At 35.8% G+C, this 21,509-nt stretch overlaps 1 protein-coding gene across 1 annotated transcript in view; it reads right to left on the minus strand.

Annotated features, from left to right (window-relative positions):
• The window catches only part of CHM (CHM Rab escort protein), a gene marked incomplete at its 3' end in the record, with an annotated part of 97,057 nt that overhangs the window by 63,868 nt on the left and 11,680 nt on the right, over positions 1-21,509 (minus strand). Inside the window, exon 2 of the mRNA XM_080795336.1 lies at positions 8,207-8,273. Within this exon, the coding sequence (XP_080651462.1) occupies positions 8,207-8,273 (67 nt within the window). The remainder of the gene's footprint in view (positions 1-8,206; positions 8,274-21,509) is intronic.

Here is a 21,509-nt window from a genome sequence, read left to right on the forward strand (position 1 = left end):
TAGAAGAGGGCTCAGGCATTAACTTCTCTGATATCAGCTGTAGCAACATCTTTGTAGATAGGTCTCCTCAAGCAAGGGAAACAAAAGCAAAAATGAACTATTGGGACTACATCAAACTGAAAAGCTTCTGCGGAGCAAAGGAAACAAAAGCACTAAAAGGCAACCTACAAAATGGGAAAAGATATTTGCAAATGACCTGATAAAGGGTTACTATCTAAAATATATAAAGAATTTATACAATTCAACATTAAAAAAAAACCCAATTTAAAAATGGTCAGAAGACATGAACAGACATTTCTCCAAAGAAGACATCTAAACGGCCAGGAGATGCAATGAAAAGATGCTCACCATCACTCATCATCAGGGAAATGCAAATCAAAACTATGAGATTATCAGCTCACACCTGTCAAAATCACTAAAATCAAAAACATAAGAAACAAGTGGTGACAAGGATATGAAGAAAAAGGAACCCTCACGCACTGTTGGTGGGAATAAAAACTGGTTCAGCCACTATGGAAAATAGCATGAAAGTTCCACAAAAAATTAAAAGAGAATTACTATATAATCTGGGAATTCCACTACTGGATATTTGCCCAAAGGATACAAAAACACTAATCTGAAAAGATACATGCACCCCTATGTTTACTACACCTTTATTTATTTATAATAGCCAAATTATGTAAGCAGCCAAACTGACTATAGATATAGGTAGAGATATACAGATCTACTTATTTCCAGTGGAATATTATCCATAAAAAAGAATGAAATCTTGCCATTTGCAACAACATGGATGGATCTAGACAGTATAACGCTGTGTGAAATCAGTCAGACAAACACAAATACCATTTATGATTTTACTAATATGGGGAATTTAAGAAACAAAACAAAGTAAAAGAGAGACAAATCAAAAAAAGACTCTTAACTACAGAGAATACACAGATGGCTACCAGAGGGAAGGTCATGGAGTGATGGGTGAAATAGGTGAAGGGGGTGAAGAGTACACTTATCTTGATGAGCACTGAGTAATACACAGTATTTCTGAATCACTACATTGTACATCTGAACATAATAACACTGTTAGCTATACTGGAATTAATGTTTTAGTAACAGTAAAATAAAAAAAAATTAATCAAGAAATAACAAGTGTTGGTGAGAATAAGTAACAGGGAACCCTCATGCTCTGCGGGTGGGAATGTTAACCAGTGCAGCCTCTAAGGGAAACAGTATGGAGTTTCCTCCAAACATTAAAAATAGAACCACCATATGATCTAGCAACTCCACTTCTAAGTATTTATCTAAAGAAGACCATAATTCAAAAATTTATGTGCACCCCTAGGTTGACTGCAGCATTCTTTACAAAAGCCAGGATATGGAGAAAACCTAAGTACACACTGATAGATGAATGGATAAATATTTATACACATACACACACGCACACACAAATACTACTCAGCCGTAAAAAGAATGAAATCTTGCCATTTGAGACCACCTGGATGAACTTAAGGGTATTATGCTAAATGAAATAAATCACAGGAAAGGGAGGGAAGATGGCAGAAGACTAGGGGACCTCGTTTCATCTGGTCCCTTGAATTGAGCTAGGTATCTATCAATCACTCTGAATACCTGTGAATTCAACCAGAGATCTAAAAAAAGAATTGCTGGAATTCTACAAATAGAAAAGCAACTGCTTTTTCCAAGGTAGGAGATGAGGAGAAGTGAATCTGAGGGTGATATAACAGAAGATAGAAGGCAGGGGGAGGGAGCCTCTGTAGCCAGCTACCAGAAAGTAATACAGCCCTGAAGCACAAAACTGAACCTTCAGAAGTCTGCTCCAGTGAGAAATGCTCCTGCCTGAAAGGTGCTTAGGTGGCTAAGCAGGGCAGAATCCTAAGTGGAACAGCGTGGTCTCAGGATCCCCAGGTCACAGAAATGGGGGTACCTGAGCTGGCAGAGTTTCCAAGCACTGAAACTGGTTACTGTCAGGGAGCCCAGGAAGGGGGCTCTCATCTCAGTTTGCCATAAACCAGTAACAGCAGCACACTACTCTCATGCAAGGCTCTTCAAAGGGCAGAAATGCAGTGACTCTCCGTCTTCCCCCAGGAGGGGCGGCAGAGGTGCAGGCAACACCAGGGACCACTCTCCAAGCAGGGGTCCTGCAAAGAGCAGAAAGGCAATGACCCTCCACCCTTCCCTGGAGGATCTGTGCCAGCGCGCACTGCAGGAGCCTGCAGTTTGGCACACACAAAAGAGAAGACTGCTTATCCCTGAGGGTTTACTGAAGAGAGAGGGCCATGACCTTTCAGTTCTGTGGCTGGAGATCAGGACATGGCCATTTTTTATTTTTATCCTCTAGAAGGGCACAGAAAGCTTTCAGGGAAGAAAAGCCACATACGGCAACCCAAAGCCACTTACACTGAGCCCCACCCCTTGGAAAAGCGGTGTTATAACTCCACCCAGGCAAAAACACCTAAGAATCAGGGCAGCAGGACCCTCCCCCAGAAGACTGGCTAGAACAACTGGCAAACACCAAGTTTAAAGAGGCTACAGGACTATAAAACCCAGTGCTACGGGAAAAGAGTGTACAGAATTCAAGATTTTTTCTCACGATTCATTCGTTGTTCAGTTTAAAATTTTCCTTTCATTATTTTTTCCTTTTCTTTTTTTTTTTAAAGATTTTATTTATTTATTTGACAGACAGAGATCACAAGTAGACAGAGAGGCAGGCAGAGAGAGAGGAAGGGAAGCAGGCTCCCCGCTGAGCAGAGAGCCCAACGCGAGGCTCGATCCCAGAACCCTGGGATCATGACCTGAGCCGAAGGCAGAGGCTTTAACCCACTGAGCCACCCAGGCACCCCTATTTTTTCCTTTTCAATGAGTTTCTTATTTTATCAACTCTTTGTTTTTAAGTCTTTTTTTAACTTTCATTTTCTACATTTATATTTTATAGATATATTATTCATTTTTTACTTCCATTCACTGTATTTAATTTTATTTTTGTATATATGTAACTTCTGGGTTCCTTACAACTTTGGGATTTAGTGTCTTCTAATAAGCAGACCAAAATATAGCCAGGACCAAGTAGATCACTCTGTTTTGACAAAGCTGGGAGGTTACCAACCCTATCAGACAAATTTGCTTGCAAACCAACAACTGTAGTAAGGGACGAAGGACACTATATATCATACTTAAAAGGTCTACCCAACAAATCTAACATTTACAAATATTTACGCTCCTAACTTGGGAGCAGCCAATTATATCAACCAATTAATGACCACATTAAAGAAACACACTGATAATAATACAATGACAGTAGGGGAATTCCATACCACACTCACACCAGTGGATAGATCATCTAAGTAGAAGATCAACAAGGAAACAAAGGCTCTGAATGACATAGAAGACCAGATGGACTACACAGATATATACAGAGTGTTTCATCCTAAAGCAACAGAACACACATTCTTCTTGAGTGCACATGGAACATTCTCCAGAATACATCACATACTGGGTCACAAATCAGGTCTCAACCAGTACGAAAAGACTGGGATTATTCCCTGCATATTTTCAGACCACAATGCTTTGAAACTTGAACACAATCACAAGAGGAAATTTGGAAGGAACTCAAACACTTGGAGGTTAAAGAGCATCCTACTAAAAAATGAATGGATCCACCGGGAAATTAACAAAGAATTTTTTAAAAACTCATGAAAACTAATGAGAATGAAAACACAACTGTTCAAAACCTTTGGGATACAGCAAAGGCAGTCCTAAGAGGAAAGTACATTTCAATACAAGCCTCTCTCAAAAAATTAGAAAAATCTCAAATACACAAGAAAACCTTATATCTAAAGAAGCTTAAGAAAGAATGCCAAATAAAGCCTAAACCAAGCAGGAGAAGAGAAATAAAAAGATTAGAGCAGAAATCAATTATATAGAAACCAGAAGAAGAGTAGAACAGATCAAAAAAACCAGAAGCTGGTTCTTTGAAAGAATTAGTAAGATCAATAAACCCTTAGCCAGGGGCACCTGGGTGGCTCAGTGGGTTAAGCCTCTGCCTTTGGCTCATGTCATGATCTCAGGGTACTAGGATCTAGACTTGCATCAGGCTCTCTGCTCAGCAGGGAGCCTGCTTCCCCCCCCCCCCCGCCTACCTCTCTGCCTACTTGTCATCTCTCTCTCCGTCAAATAAATAAATAAAATCGTTAAAAAAAAAACCTTAGCCAGATTTATCATAAAGAAAAGAGAAAGTACCCAAATTAATGAAATAATGAATGAAAGAGGAGAGATCATGACCAACGCCAAAGAAATGGAATTTTAAAAACATATTGTGAGTAACTATATGCCAACAAATTAGGCAATTTAGAAGAAATGGATGCATTCCTGAAAACACAAACTACCAAAACTGAAATAGAAAGAAATGGAAGATCTGAACAGACACATAACCAGAAAGGAAATTTAAGCAATAATCACAAACCTCCCAAAAAACAAGAGTCCAGGGTCAGATAGCTTCCCAGGGGAATTCTCCCAAACATTTAAAGAAGAAATAATATCTATTCTACTGAATATGTAGATATTCATATGAGGTTAGCATTACCTTGGCCCCAAAACTAGACAAAGGGAGAATTACAGTCCAATATCCCTGATGAACATGGATGCCAAAATACTCACCAAGATACTAGCCAATAGGATCCAACAGTACCTTAAAACCTTAAAAGGATTATTCACCACTACCAAATGGGATTTATTCCTTGGATGCAAGGGTGGTTCAACATTCACAAAGACGTGATAGAACACATTAATAAAAGACAAGAACCATATGATCCTCTCAATTGATGCAGAAAAAGCCTTTGGCAAAATACAGCATCCTTTCTTGATTAAAACTCTCTGCAGTGCAGGGAGAGCCATCTATGAACAGCTCACAATATCTTAAAAGACATCTATGAAAAGCTCATAGCAAATATCATTCTCAACATGGAAGAACTGAGAGCTTTTCCCCTAAGGTCAGGAACATGACAGAGATGCCCACTCTCACCAATGCTGTTCCATATAGTACTAGATGTCCAAGCCTCAGCAATCAGACAACAAAAAGGAAAAAAAAAAGCATCCATATTGGCAAAGAGGTCATCAAACTCATTCTTCACAGATAACATGATACTTTATGCGGAAAACCCAAAAAACTCCACCCCAAAATTACTAGAACTCATACAGGAATTCAGCAGCATGGCAGGTTATAAAATCAATGTGCAGAAATCAGTTGCATTTCTATACACTAACTATGAGACAGAAGGAGAAATTAAGGAATCGATCCCATTTACAATTGCACCAAAAAACATAAGATACCTAGAAATAAAAACCTAACCAAAGACAAGGATCTGTACTCTTAAAAACTACAGTAAACTTATGAAAGGAATAGAGGAAGACATAAAGAAATGGAAAAACATTCCATGCTCATGGATTAGAAAAATAAATATTGTTAAAATGTCTATGCTACCCAGAACAATCTACATATTCAATGCAATCCCTATCAAAATTCCGCTGACACTTTTCCACAGAGCTGAAATAATCCTAAAATTTGTATTGAACCAGAAAAGACCCCGAAGAGCCAGAGGAATGGTGAAAAACAAAACCAAAGCTGGTGGCATCATAATGCCAGACTTCAAGCTATATTACAAAGCTGTAATCATCAAGACAGTATTGTACCGGCACAAAAACAGAAAGGGATGGATCAAAGGAACACAACAAAGAACCCAGAAATTGACCCTCAATTCTATTTTCTAAAAAGATTTTATTTATTTATTTGAGAAAGAAAGTGAGAGAGAGAGAGAGACAATGAGCAGGTAAGGAGGGACAGAGGGAGAGGAAGAAGCAGGCTCTCTGCTGAGCAGGGAGCCCAATGCGGGGCTCAATCCGCCAAAATCATGACCTGAGCCAAAGGCAGATACTTAAGTGACTGAGGCATCCAGGCACCCTTGAACCCTCAATTCTATAGTCAACTAATTTTCGACAAAGCAGGAAAGAATATCCAATGGAAAAAGGATACTCTCTTCAACAAATGGTGCTGGTAAAACTGGGCCACATGCAGAAGAATAAAACTGGACCATTCTCTTACACCATACACAAGATAAACTTGAAATGGATGAAACACCTCCATGTGAGTCAGGAATCCATCAAAATCCTAGAGAACACAGGCAGCAACCTCTTCGACCTCGCCCGCAATAACTTCTTGCTAGACATGTCTCCAAAGGCAAGGGAAACAAAAGCAAAAATGAGTTTTTAGGACTTCATCAAGATGAAAACCTTCTGCACAGCAAAGGAAACAGTCAACAAAACTAAGAGGCAACCCACGGAACAGGAGAAGATATTTGCAAATGACACTGCAGATAAAGGGCTAGTATCCAAGATCTAAGAAGAACTTATCAAACTCAGCACCCCAAAAAAACAAATAATCCAGTCAAGAAATGGGCAGAAGATATGAACAGACATTTCTCCAAAAAAGACATAAAAATGGTCAACAGACACATGAAAAAATGTTCAACATTGCTTGGCATCAAAGAAATACAAATCAAAACCACAATCAGATACCACCCTATAAAAGCCAGAAGAGTAAAATTAACAAGACAAGAAACAACAAATGTTGGCGAGGATGCAGAAAAAGGGGAACCCTCTTACACTGCTAGTGGGAATGCAAGCTTGTGCAGCCACTCTGGAAAAGGGTATGGAGGTTCCTCAACATGTTAAAAATAGAGCTACCCTGTAACCCAGCAATTGCACTACTCCAAATATAAAATTGTAGTGATCCAAAGGGGCATCTGCACCCCAATGTTCATAGCAGCAATGTTCACAATAGCCAAACTGTGGAAAGAGCCCAGGTGTCCATCGACAGATGAATGGATAAAGATGTGGGAGATACATACACACACACACACACACACTATGGAATATTACTCAGCCATCAGAAAGGATGGATTTCCTTTGAAAAGGAAAAGGATTACCATTTACATTGACATGGATGGAACTGAAGGGTATTATGCTAAGTGAAATAAGTCAAGCAGAGAAAGACTATTGTCATATGGTTTCACTCATATGTAGAATAGAAGAAACAGCACAGAGAATCATAGGCAAAGGGAGGAAAAAACTGAATGGGAAGTCATCAGAGAGGGAGAAAAACCGTAAGAGACTCTTAAAGATAGGAAAGCAAAGGAAGGTTGCTGGAGGGGAGATGGGTGGGGAGATGGGATAATTGGATGGTGGTCATAAAAGAGGGCATGTGATGTGATGAGCACTGGGTGTTATGTGGAACTGATGAATTAATGAATACTACATCTAAAACTAATGATGTACTATATGTTGGCTAATTGAAATTTTTTATTCTTTTTTTGGCTAGTTGAATTTAAATAAAAATAAGTAAATAAATGAAATAATCAGAGAAAGGCAAAATACCTTACGAGTTCACTTAAATGCAAAACCTATAAAGAAAAGAAACAGAACCAATCTCATAGATACAAAGAACAGATTATTGGTTGCAAAGGGGTGGCGGTTTGGAGGGTATGTACAATAAGTTAATGGGATCAAGAGGCTCAAACTTCCAATTATGAAATAAGTCATAGGGATGTAATGTATAGCATGATGACTGTGATCAGTAATGTTGGATTGCCAATTTGAAAGACTAAGAAAGTTCCCATCATAAGAAAATACAATGTTTTAATTTTGGTGACAGATGGTAACTAGACTTATTGTGGTGATGTTTCCCAATGTATCTAAGTGTCCAATCATTATGTCATACACCTGAAACTAAGAGAATATTGTATGTCAAATATACTTCAATAAGACAGAAAATATGAAGCCCAAAATACAATAGCACACACAGGTTGTATACACCCTCACACTTACGTAAGAAAAAAAGGAAGTGTTAGGTTTCCAAGTTTCTTGAATATTTATCATTTAAAAAAAAAATCACTCACGAGAAAAAATTATGCTATAGTTAATTCTCAAAGAAAACAGATCACTATTTCACAGCACAGAATTATAAAACTTATATTTTATAAATTTCATATATTTTGGGTGAAAATTAAACAATTCCAATTATTTTTCTAACTTAGTTTATACATGACATATATAGATACATATATACATACAAGTGTATTTAAACTGCAATTCTACATAGAGACATTTAAGAAGTATTAAATGCTACCATTGATAAACTTACGAATCAACATGCAGAACCCTCTGGCCACTTCTTGAACATGCAGCTGCAATGATAGATTCAGGCAAACCTATAAAAACACACACTTGTATCATTTAGAATGTAGAAAAAAAGTATACATATATAAATACTAATAGTTCAATGCATGTTATCACTACATAAAAAAGTTTAAGAAGAGGGACGCCTGGGAGGCTTAGTTGCTAAGCCATCTGCCTTTGGCTCAGGTCAGAATCTCAGAGTCCTGGGATCGAACCCCCCATCAGGCTCCCTGTTCAGTGGGAAGCCTGCTTCTCCCTCTCCCCCTCTCCCTGTTTGTGATCTCTCTCTCACTGTCTCTCTCTGTCAAATAAACAAGAGAGGCTCATCCCTGTATTGAAACTTCTAACATTTATACTATCATACTACTGGATATTTGTTAAATGTATACTACTTATCCTAAAATTTTATTACATGGAGGAGATTTTATTTTTAAATCAAGCGGTTAAAATTTTTTATGCAAATTTCCATAAATGAGCAAATATCAAAATATTATTCATATAGCACTTTGTCATTTACAGCTGTGTTCACACACTAGCTCACCTCATTTTCCAAACTGCACTGAGAGTGAAGTGTCATTAGCAAAGAAAAGAAATACTGAGATGCAAATATGTTAACTTGTTGCCCAACAATTTAACATTTTTTCCTATTGCTGAAATTTGAATCTAAATCTAACTCCAAAGCCACACAGTGCCTATGAGGGGGAATGGCATATATTTTTCAGTTTAAGCAATAGTTTAGCTAGTTTCAAAAGAGGCCATTTATTGAGAACTGAAACCATCAAACACCTAGAAGAGAATACAGGCAATAATTCAATGGAATATTACACAGCCATAGAAAAGGATGAGATCAAACCATTTACACCAACATCGATGAGCCGAGAGGGCATTATGCTAAGTGAAATCACTGAAACAGATAAAGACAAATACCTGTATGATTTTATTTATATGTAAAATCTAAATAACAAAGGAATAAAACAAAAAGCAGAATCAGACCTATAAATACAGAGGAAAAAACTGATGGTTGCTAAAGAGGAAGGGAATGGGGGTATGGGCAAAAAGTGTGAAATGGAATGGAAGATACAGGCTTCCAGTTATGAAATAAGTCACAGAAATAAAAGGTACAGCATAAGGAATATAATCAATGATATTTTAATAGCACTGTATGATGAGAGATGGTAAGTATACTTGTGGTGAGCATGGCATAATGTTTAGAGAAGTTGAATCACTATGTTGTACAACTGAAAATCATGTAACTGTTGTCTACATGAATGAATGAATGAATGAAGAAGCAAATACTATTTTAAAAAAGAGGCAATTTACAAGACACATTATCTCATGTTCTGGTTAATAGAGCAGTTTGAAAAGAACATTAGTATTCTGGAATTAAATTGATCCACACCATAAAGTTGGTTATCATAAAGAAAATATGTATTACAAGTACTAACAAAAAAATCACAAATTACCAAAGAATGGTTTCATAACATAAAAATTTCAGATGTTCACCATAGTTAATACACTATATTGTGCACTCAAAACTGTTTCATAACTTTTTATTGTAAAATCTATCAGTTCAGTAGAAACTATTAAGAATCATTTATATCAGTCAGACAAAGCATGTTTTGAAAGTTTAGTGCAATTCTACAGTACTACCACTGACTCACTAAATGAAGCAACCTGATCCTCTTGGATTTTTATGTAGGAGAAAAGAAACAGCACCATTTTTTGTCAAGGGCTTAAAACTACACACTAAGCATCAAGGATTTCAAGAAAAGGGAATAGTTTACCTTCCTTATGTAAAAAACCATATGCATATGGAAGCAATTGACACAATCTAGCTAAAAAAACCGCATTAAACATAAGCTCCAGCTGCACTCACATAAGAACTAGAGTTTTCCAGTGGTGACTACTGTGGGTGTATAGTGTTTGGCTCAAAAACAAAGTTCTGAGTAAATGTACTGAAGACAGCCATTAAATATCAATTACTGGAAATAAGCCATCATAGATTTCAAATTTAACTTTGGAAAATAATTCAAAGAGAAAACACAGTAAGAATTTGTGGTGTAGAAGGAACTAAAAGAAAGAAAGTTTTAAATAGTTAAGGATACTTAATTCTTCAAACAGTTAAAACTTTATTGTTCTAATGTCTTCTATCTTAAGACTATCTGAACTTTTTACACCTAAAGAAATAACGTTTCTTATTAATGGAACACAGTCACTATGGTACTTTAAAAGCTGCCAAACATCTTAGTTAAAAAGGATAACAGGAAAGAAATATTCAGGAAGTAGAATTAGTATGTTAAAGCATGTAATAATGACAGCATTAATAATATGCCACCAAACATTAGTACAGGGTTTTACAGTTCACAGTATCTTTTCACATACATTACCTCATTTATTCCTCATCGTAATCTTGGGAGGCAGGCATTATTATCCATGTGAGAAAATGGAATGAGAAGATTAAATAACTTGCCAAAGATCAAGTAATTCAATAATGTGATATCTCGAATTCCAATTACCATGGTAAATTCACTCTCTTCAACTTAGACATGAGTCTGTGAATGAGGATTCAAGGGAAGGCCAGCAGCATAAGGAAATGGGCATAGTCTCAATCAGAGAGACCTAGTCTTGAATCTTAATTTTGCCACTTAACTAGCTATGTGACCTCACACAAGTCACTTGCCATCTCTGAGCTTTTGTTTCTTCACCTGTCAATGGGAATACCACCATTTTTCCATGGGACCAGTAAGTTATTAGAGGGTACCTGCTCTATAAAAACTACCTACTTTTATTATTGTTCAGTAAGATATTTTAGAAGAATACATTTTCATCTAAATACTACTCCAATCATACATCTACTTTTACTAGATGCCAACTCCAATGGCAAGCAATAACAAAATTACTCCTCCATGTGGTCCTATTAGCTCTTGCTCTGGATAAGCAAATAGGCATGTGGTTGTTTCCATGGCTGCAATCAACAGTCAGAGGTCATGTCTCTGGCTGACAAAGCAAAGCCAAGGGCAGATTTCAATAATGAACATGGTTTGAGTCCAAACATACAACACCAAAATAACTATCATTTGTGTTTTCCCTTAATACTTCTATCCAGACATTCCCTACTAGTTTGTGAAATTGATAGGCTATTCCTACATTAAATAGCAAGGGCCTATTATTTTCATGCTTAGAATGATTAAAATAACAAACTAGTAATACGGTTAGTAATGTCTTCCCAAATCTCATATTTCTTCCCACCCATTTAATAAACACTGAGTTAGTTCCTTGAACAGAGGAAGCATGTGGTAGATTGTCTATACTTATTTGTCAAAGAAAAAAAAAGAAAGAAAATGGGGAAAGGTAAGAGAGGGATGAAGCAGACTTTGACAGGTGGTGAGAAAAAAACCCATAAGATTTAAAACAATTCCTAGCCTAAAAGAGCTCAGTCTAAAAAATAAGAATTTAAAGGGATTGGGATGCCTGGGTGGTTCAGTCAGTTAAGCGTCTGCCTTCAGCTCAGTCCATGATCCTAGGGTCCCTGCTCAGCGGGAAGCCTGCTTCTCCCTATGCCTGCTACTCCCCCTGCTTGTGCACAGGCTCAAGAGTTCTCTCTCTGACAAATAAATAAACAAAATCTTTTTTAAAAAGGAACTTAAAGATACAGATGTAGTGAAAAGAAGGGCCATCTGTACCCCAATGTTCATAGCAGCAATGGCCACGGTCGCCAAACTGTGGAAAGAACCAAGATGCCCTTCAACAGATGAATGAATAAGGAAGATGTGGTCCATATACACTATGGAATATTATGCCTCCATCAGAAAGAATGAATACCCAACTTTTGTAGCAACATGGACAGGACTGGAAGAGATTATGCTGAGTAAAATAAGTCAAGCAGAGAGAGTCAATTATCATATGGTTTCACTTATTTGCGGAGCATAACAAATAACATGGAGGACAAGGGGGAGATGGAGAGGAGAAGGGAGTTGAGGGAAATTGGAAGGGGAGGTGAACCATGAGAGACTATGGACTCTGAAAAACAACCTGAGGGTTTTGAAGGGGCTGGGGGTGGGAGGCTGGGGGAACCAGGTGGTAGGTATTAGGGAGGGCAAGTATTGCATGGAGCACTGGGTGTGGTGCCAAAACAATGAATACTGTTACGCTGAAAAGAAATAAAAAATTTAAAAAAAAAAGGACTTTAAAGGGATTAAAATAATAATTAAAACTATTAAAGGAACACAATGGAAAGACACATTTCCTCTGTGAAGCAGTCACTGAAAGCTCCAAAGAGCACAGGACACTAGCTGCACCTTTAAAGAACACTAGTTGCATCTTTAAAGATCTGTAATAAAGCAACTGAAGAATAGTACAGAAGGAAAAGGTGAAAGAAAAAAGGAAAGTGGAAGGGAGTATTCCTGGCAAAATGTGAAGGAAGAACCAAGAGGTGAAATTCAAAAAAGAGTTATTTGGAGCCAAACTGTGGAGTCTGAACTTGGAACATGTAAGCAACAAGGCATTTTGAAAGGATTTTAGCCAGAACAGCATGGTGAAATCAGTATTTCAGAAAAAACAATTCTGGTAACAGCATGAAGGATGAACTTGTACAAAATTGGAGCTTTAAGTTTCAGGGTTTTGTCCTACTTATTACAAATACAAATGCACAAGGTTTTCAACTACAATATGGGACTAATAATATATCTCACAGGAATGTAGGAAGGAATAGGTACAAAGTCTATAATATAAAACACCTTACACAGTGCCTCCTAGCATGTCACTGACATTCAATAAATACTGGTTCTGTTCCCTTCTCTTCCAACCCCTTCAATAAGATTAGTTATTTGAAAAGAAAAAAAAATCACTTATTTACTATTTACTTATCTTCAAAGATCTAAAAATTTAAAAGTTTTTGAAAAGAAGTCCATTAGCTTTTCCTATATGTGCATTACAGGCTTCTTCTATATGCTCACTAAAGAAGTTCATCCAAAACTAAGTGTCATTTAAACATTCCACATTATTAAATTCATTTGTGAGGCCATATCAAATAATTGCCAAAAGACTGTAGGAAAAATACCTAATTCTGATTCAAGACCACTGGCAAGTCATTTTTATCAAACCACACAAGTAAATATTAGCATTTCATAAGTTTGTAATGGGGGAAATTAAGGTTTGCTATTTCATGTCTTTTTTGTTGAGATTCTGTATAAAGTTGACAGCTAGAAAAAATACATTAAAAGCTTATGGAATCTTATAGGATCATATATACAAACATGTATAGTCCCAGATTTCTGCAATTTTCCAAAACCTGTCTAGATAAGATAGAAATGTTTTATTCTCAAATGAAGGAGCTAGGCTAAAATCAGAAACAAAAAGGTATGAAATTAATATTTTCGAGAATTTTTTTAAAAGATTTTATTTATATATTTGACAGAGAGAGAGAGAGAGCACAAGCAGGCTTCCCGCTGAGGAGGGAGCCCAATGCAGGGCTGGATCCCAGGACCCTGGGATTATGACCTGAGCTGAAGGCAGATGCTTACCTATTGAGCCACCCACGCGACCTATTTTCAAGAATCTTTTCTAAAATATTTTATAGGAATGAAACCATTATTCATTCATTTTTCAAAATCCCCCTTTAATCCAAATCCTTAATGTTGAACTCCATCTTTTACAACTATAAAATTTAGCTTAGTTCTGTATGATCTATTCTAAAAACTGTATTAGTGTCTGAATTGATTTTTCCTGATGCTATACTTACATAAGATGAACATAAAATAAAGTACTTACACCACTCCCAGCATATTGAACAATAAATAATAGATTCCCCTGACAGAACTTTGATGACCTGGCAAAGCCCAAGTGCCTTCAGCCCAAATCATATGAAACCATAAATCACTCTTTATTTTATAGAACATTTCAAAATGGATCCCTGCTTTCTACCTTGAAAGTCATTTCATGTGTTATTTATAACCAGTGGAGACCAGAATGGAAAGAAAATTACATAGAACTAGAAAATTTACTGTAACTATTTTTTATAAAGAATAACTTTTTTTAGGAAAAAGTACAGAACTCTTGTACTAGCAAAGAAAAAAATTGTGGGCATGACAAGCTTTTAGAGAGCCACAGTCCTTACTACTTAACCCTATGTACAGACGTTCTGCACCACTGTAAAAAAGCACAAACAACTTTAGGTACAGAATTGACTAAACTGAGCAAAGCAAAAGTAAAACCACATGCTTAACTCACATAGCAGCCACTCAAATAAATGATATCGCAAATTTAAAGAGAAATTGAATTTCAACCCAGGTTCAAGTAGTTTTGTTCATTCTTATTAAATTCTTTTTTTCTTTTTTTTTTCATTCTTATTAAATTCTAATTAGAAGTTTCCTTTATTTACTTTTTAGCGGGTACCTGGAAAAGAGAAAAAAGTGCCAGTGAAACAGCCCAAGGAACTAAGTTCAGATAAAAATAGTTCTTAAAATGACAATTATTTTAATTCACTATGACTCATCTAAAATACTGAACATATTAGTAAGTATACTAATGGAGTATCTATGGATTTCTTCCTTCTGGGAGAAAACAGTTATTCATATTTATATAATTTTTAGAACTTTACAAAAGTATATTATCCATTAAATATTAACTTAAAATTTATGTTAACTTTTTAAAATTCAATATAGTATGACCTTTGAGTATTAAATAAATAAAAAGAACATTGTTTTGTAACATTCAGGGTACTTGAACTAAGTATCCAGAAAACTGGGTTCTTGTTTTCAGATTTACATTAAGTAGTTGGAAAGTCATTTAACCTCTTTGGAATTTGGCTTCCTTATAGATATCCTTAGAGATAAAATGAAGGGCTTGAAATAAATGACCCATAAAGTCTGTGACCAGTTCTCAAGGGTGAATGTTAAAAGGTGATCAACAACTTGGCCTCCCTTCTTGGACAAATGACTTGAACTTAAAAAATAAAAACAGAACTCTGGGAAAATGATATTAGCAGCAAAGTTGTTGACTCTCCCCCAAGATTCCCATAAAGACTGACAGTGTAACCAAAATACCAAAACCAAACACCTAGCGGCAACATCTGTAACAAAGCTAGGTGAAAAAATATGATGAACTCCAAAATACAAGTGGATCATTACAAACCATCAATAGCTGTAAGAGCCACATGTTATCAGAAAATGCCCATAAGAAAATAAAAGAAAGACAAATTTGTGACAGCCCTGAAAGCCAAAGAAACCCAAAATTGCTATTAAGCATTCACTGGAAACTTTGCAGGCCCTTTGAGAACAGTAGCAGCAATTGGGAGGAATTCTGCAGGCTCCAACCTATGGATGAGTGCAAAGAAACCCCTGGGAGTGCTAGAGTGGTGGAGAGAGTGGGTTTGGAGTTGGGTCCTATAAATTTAGGTTACCAATGAAGCAAACTCTCCCTATAGATAAATCCCTAAATGAGTAACTTGTGAATCTAATTCAAAGTCAGAAAAACAGGAAAAATAGGGACAAAGGAAAGAGAAGCTCCATACAAAACTAGGAGAGGGTAACACAGCCAGCAGATCTCAGGCTACATTGTTTTTTACTTTGTGAAAACAAAAAAGAGAGATCTAGAACAGTGATGTTATAAAAGCTACCTGACCCACACTACTCATTAAAAGCATATAAAAAATTTTCACTTAAAAAAGAGCAACACAGAAGGATCTTGGTTGAATCCTATTCAATGTACAGTTTAAAAAAGACACAGAATAAGGAATGAAATAATATCTCAAGAGACAATGAAATAAAAACATGACAGAAACACATGCTCACAAATTGGATAAAAACTATAACCTAATTATGGTAATAGAAACCAAAAAAATATATATATATATAAGAAAATGATGGAAGCTCTGAAAGAACAACATAAATCAAAATTAGAAAAACTCAGAAGTGCGATTAGAGAATGGTAACATTTGGAAAGAGTGAACTAACTCAAGAGGAAATTAAAGAAAAAAATCATTTCAGAAATAAAAATTAAGCTAGAAAGAGCACTAGAGCAAGGAAACACAATGGAATAATGCCTTAGGAAAAACTTAAGATGCAAACAAGAGCATAAAGTACTGGAGTTACGCTTTAAAAAGAGAAGCCTTATTTTTACATATATATTGAAATATTTACACATAGAATATGATATCTTGAATTTACTTAGAAATAATTTAAGGCTGGATAGTAAAATGAGAAGATGGGGGTACAGAGAACACAAGATGGTCCATAAATTGGTAAGTGTTAAACTGGGAGACTGGTACACAGGGGTTAGTCTACTTTTTTATGTTTGAAATTTTGCATAATAAAAAATTTTTAAAGTAAAATTTAATACTAAATTTTAGACAGCTAATGAAAGCTGGGGACTTTACCAAATAAATAATCTCTTGGAAAGGAGAGATTCAGTTTTATTTATTTATTTTATTTTACCTACATAGAGAAAAATGTATCAACTCGAATTCTCTTAATGAAAATTTCATTAAGTAATGTAAATATTTGCTGAAGACTTATTCCATGCCAGGAAATGAAATAGGAAGATTCCACTACAATCAAGTTTTACTTACTTTTCATTACACTAATATTTGTTTTATCTGCTTAAGTGACTAAAATGATCTTTTAACAGCAAAGAATATCCCACGTGAGCTCCCTTCAGACATAGTAATATTTAAACTTGCGATGAAAAAATAGTTTCTTTGTTCAGCACATATTTTATTTCTGTGCCACAGAAGAAAAGTGAAACTTACTGTATTACCTATATAGCTATGAGACTAAAATAGAGAAAAAGACTGTGTACTCATTCCAAGAATGCTATAATAATGAAATAACCTTCTTCCCTTCTTTAAAATCTTATCATGAAATCCACTTTTTTAAAAAGTAGAGAAAACAAGCTATGAGCCTTATAAACTATATTTGAAAGGGCTTCTGAATCTCTTCTTTCAAACCATACAACATTCCATAAAGTAAAAACACTTCAGATTAACTTTTAAATGTAGTCTCATTATGTATTTAAGAGGAAACTGACAACATATCATTAAAGACACATTAACAATTATTTTATCTTGCTTATTAAAAAGCCCCAGTGATTGCACTGAGTTTATTAAACAGTTGAAGGATAATTTTTTATCTAATGAAAATTACAATTTTATTGCATTAAGAATTTCATTAGGGCTGCTCCTGGAGAGAAGGCAGGGCAAAGGGCCTGTGGACAAACAGCCTGGAAAGAGTGATCTGAAGAGCACCCGGGGCACAGAGAGTGGGGAGGTTATTTACTCATTTCAAGCCATGTCCTGTAGAGGCAGCATTCACAGAGTGAATCCTCCAGGAACAAAGGGACCTGGCAGATGCCATTTCCCTCTGGCTCAGAGGGATGTAACAGATATATCCAGAATATTCCATCCAAAAACAGAATTCACATTCATTTCAAGTGCACATGGAACATTCTCCAGAAAAGATCACACAATTAGCCCATAAAATAAGCCGCAACAAATTCAAGATCAAAGTCATACCATGCATTTCATGCATTTTTCTGATCACACTATGAAACCATGAGACAACCACTAGAAAAAATCTGGAAAGACCACAAATACATGGATGTTAAACAGCGTGCTACTAAACAATGAATGGGTCAACCAGGAAATCAAAAAAGAAAAAAAGTATAGGGAAACAAATGAAAATGAAAATGCAACAGTCCAAAATATTTCGGATGCAGCAAAATTTGTTCTACGAGGGAAGTTTATAGCAATAAAGGCCTACCTCAAAAAGCTAGAAAAATCTCAAACAACCTAGCCTTATACCTAAAAGAGCTATAAAAAGAACAAACAACACCTAAAACCAGTGGAAGCAGGGAAATAATAAAAATCAGAGTAGTAATAAATGACACAGAAATTAAAAAAAAAAAAAAGAACAGATCAATGAAACCAGGAACTGGTCTTTGAAAAAAAAAAATCAATAAAATTGGTAAACCTCTAGCCAGACTTATCAAGAAAAAGAGAAAGGACTCAAAATCACAAATGAGAAAGGAGAAATAACAACCAGCACCACAAAAATACTAACAGTTATAAGACTGTATTATGAAAAACTACATACCAAGAAACATATAAACTACCAAAACTAAAACAGGAAGAAACAGAAAATTTGAACAAATGAATAACCAGCAAAGAAACTGAGGTAATAATAAAAAAAAAAAACTAACAAATAAAAGTCCAAGAAAAGATAACTTCAAAGGCAAATTCTACTGAACAATTAAAGAAGAGTTAATACCTATTCTTCTTGAACTATTCCAAAAAAACAGTAAAGGAAGAAACACTCCCAAATTCATTCTATGAGGCCAACATTACCCTGATACCAAAACCAGATAAAGACAACAACAAAAATACAGACCAACATCTCTGATAAACACAGATGGGAAATCTTCAACAAATATTACTAAACTGAATTCAACAGTATATTTAAAAAATCACTAATCAAAGATCAAGTGAGACTTATTCCTGGGGTACCAGTGTGGTTCAATATCCCCAAATCAATCAATCTGATACAACACATCAATAAGAGAAAGAATAAAAACCATATGATTGTTTCAATAGATGCAGAAAAAGCACTTAACAAAGTACAACAACCATTCATGATACAAACCCTCAACAAAGTAAGTCTAGAAGCAACATACCTCAACATAATAAAGATCATATGTGAAAAACTCACAGCTAACATCAGCCTTAATGGAGAAAAACTGAGAGCTTTTTCCCTGAGATCAGGAAGAAGATAAGGATGTCCACCCTCATCACTTGTATTCAACACAGAACTGGAAGTCATAGCCACAGCACTCAAACAACAAAAAGAAGTAAAAGGCATCTAAATGCGTAAGAAAAAAGTAAAACTCTCACTATTTGCAGATGACATGACGCTATATATATAAAACCCTAAAGACTCCACCAAAACTCTGGTAAACGAATTCAGTAAAGTCACAGGGTATAAAATCTATGTACAGAAATCTGCTACATTTCTACACACCAATAATGAAGAAACAGAAATTAAGAAAACAATTCCATTTACAATTGCACCCAAATCAAAAAGATCCCTAGAAATAAATTTAACCAAAGAGGTGAAGACCTGTACTCTGAAAACTGTAAGACATTGATGAAAGTAATTCAAGACAACACAAAGAAATGAAAAGACATTCCATGCACCTGGAATGGAAGAACAAATATTGTTAAAATGTCTATAGTATCCAAAGCAATCTACGCATTTAATGCAATCCCTTCAAAATACCAGCAGCATTTTTCAGAGCTAGAACAATCCTGAAACTTGTATGAAAACACTAAAGACCCCAAATAGCCAAAGCAACCTTGGAAAAGAAAAGCAATGCTGGAGGCATCATAATTCTAGACTTCAAGTTCTATTACAAAGCTATGGTAGTCAGAACAGTATGGTACTAGAACAAAAACAGACACACAGATCAATGGAACAGAATAGAGAACCCAGAAATGAACCTTAACTATGTGGTCAACTCATCTTTGACAAAGCAGAAAAGAATACCCAATGGGAAAAAGACAGTCTCTTCAACAAACACTGTTGGTTAAATTGGACAGCAACATTCCAAAGAATGAAACTGGACCACTTTTTTACCACACATACAAGTAAATTCAAAATGGATGAAAGACCTAAATGTGAGCCTTGAAACCATGAAAAGCCTAGAGGAGAACATAGGCAGTAACTTCTTTGATCCAGGCTGTAGCAAGTTTTTTCTAATAGGACTTCTGAGCCAAGGGAAACAAGAGCAAAAATACACTATTAAGAGTACATCAAAATAAAAAGCTTCTGCAGGGGCACCTGGGTGGCTCAGTGGGTTAAAGCCTCTGCTTTCGGTTCAGGTCATGATCCCAGGGTCCTGGGATCGAGCCCCACATCGGGCTCTCTCCTCAGCAGGGAGCCTGCTTCCTCCTCTCTCTCTCTCTCTCTCTGCCTACTTGTGATCTCTGCCTGTCAAGTACATAAATAAAATCTTTAAAAAAAAAATAAAAAAAAAAAGCTTCTGCACAGCAAAGGAAACGATCAACAAAACTAAAAGGCAACCTATGGAATGGGAAAAGATATCTGCAAATGGCATATTCAATAAAGGGTTAGTATGCAAAATATATAAAGAAATAAAACTCAACACCTAAAAAAATAATCTAATTAGAAAATGGGCAGAAAACATAAACAGACATTTCTTCAAAAATATACAGATGACCAACAGACACATGAAAAGATGCTTAGCATCACTTATTATCAAGGAAATGCAAATCAAAAGTATAAAAGTACAATGTGGTATTACCTCACACCGGTCAGAATGGCTAAAATCAACAAGACAAGAAACAACAGGTGTTGGGGAGGGTCTGGAAAAAGGGGAACCCTCCTGCACCACTGGTGGGAATGCAAACTGGAGCAGCCACTCAGCAAAACAGTACGGAGATTCCTCAGAAAGTTAAAAATACAAATACCCTGTGATCCAGTAATTGCTCTACCGGGTATTTACCAAAAAACAAACAAACAAAACAAAACAAACAAAAAAACACCAATTCAAAGGGATACATACATGCATCCTTATATTTACTGTACATTATTTACAAGAGCCAAGACATGGAAGCAGCCAAGTGTCCCTCAACTGATGAATGGATAAAGAGGTCGTATACATACACATACATGTACACACACACACACACACACACACACAAATATGGAATATTACTCAGCCATAAATAAGAATGAAATATTGCCATTTGCAATGATGTAGATGAAGCAAGAGAGTATAATACAAGAGAGAAAAGTCAGAGGAAGAAATACCATATGCTTTCACTCATTTGCAGAATTTAAGAAACAAAACAAATGAGCAAAGAGAAAATAAAAGAGATACAAACCAAGAGACAGACTCTTAACTATAGAGAACAAAGGGATGGTTATCAGAGAGGAGCTCACACTCTCTGTCTCTTCCCCCACCTCCTTTTCCCTTCACCCCCCACTCTCTTCCTCTTAAATAAATCTAAAAACAAAAAAACTTAAAAATGTTTTTAATTGAAAAAATAATAGTAATAAAAATGCCTAAAATGCAGCAAGACAACTACTTCTCTTTTTCATTTTCTCTTATACAGTAAATATGGCATAATGCTAAAGAAAATATTATAATCATACATAACCTGGCCCTTAACAATTTTTTTTCATTTTTCCCTTACTTTCCAGTCTTTATCCACATGTATACAAAAGGCAGAAACTGAAACACAGAGGGGTTAAGTA

Source organism: Martes martes (assembly GCF_963455335.1).
Source record: "Martes martes genome assembly, chromosome: X".
Taxonomy (NCBI): Eukaryota; Metazoa; Chordata; class Mammalia; order Carnivora; family Mustelidae; genus Martes; species Martes martes.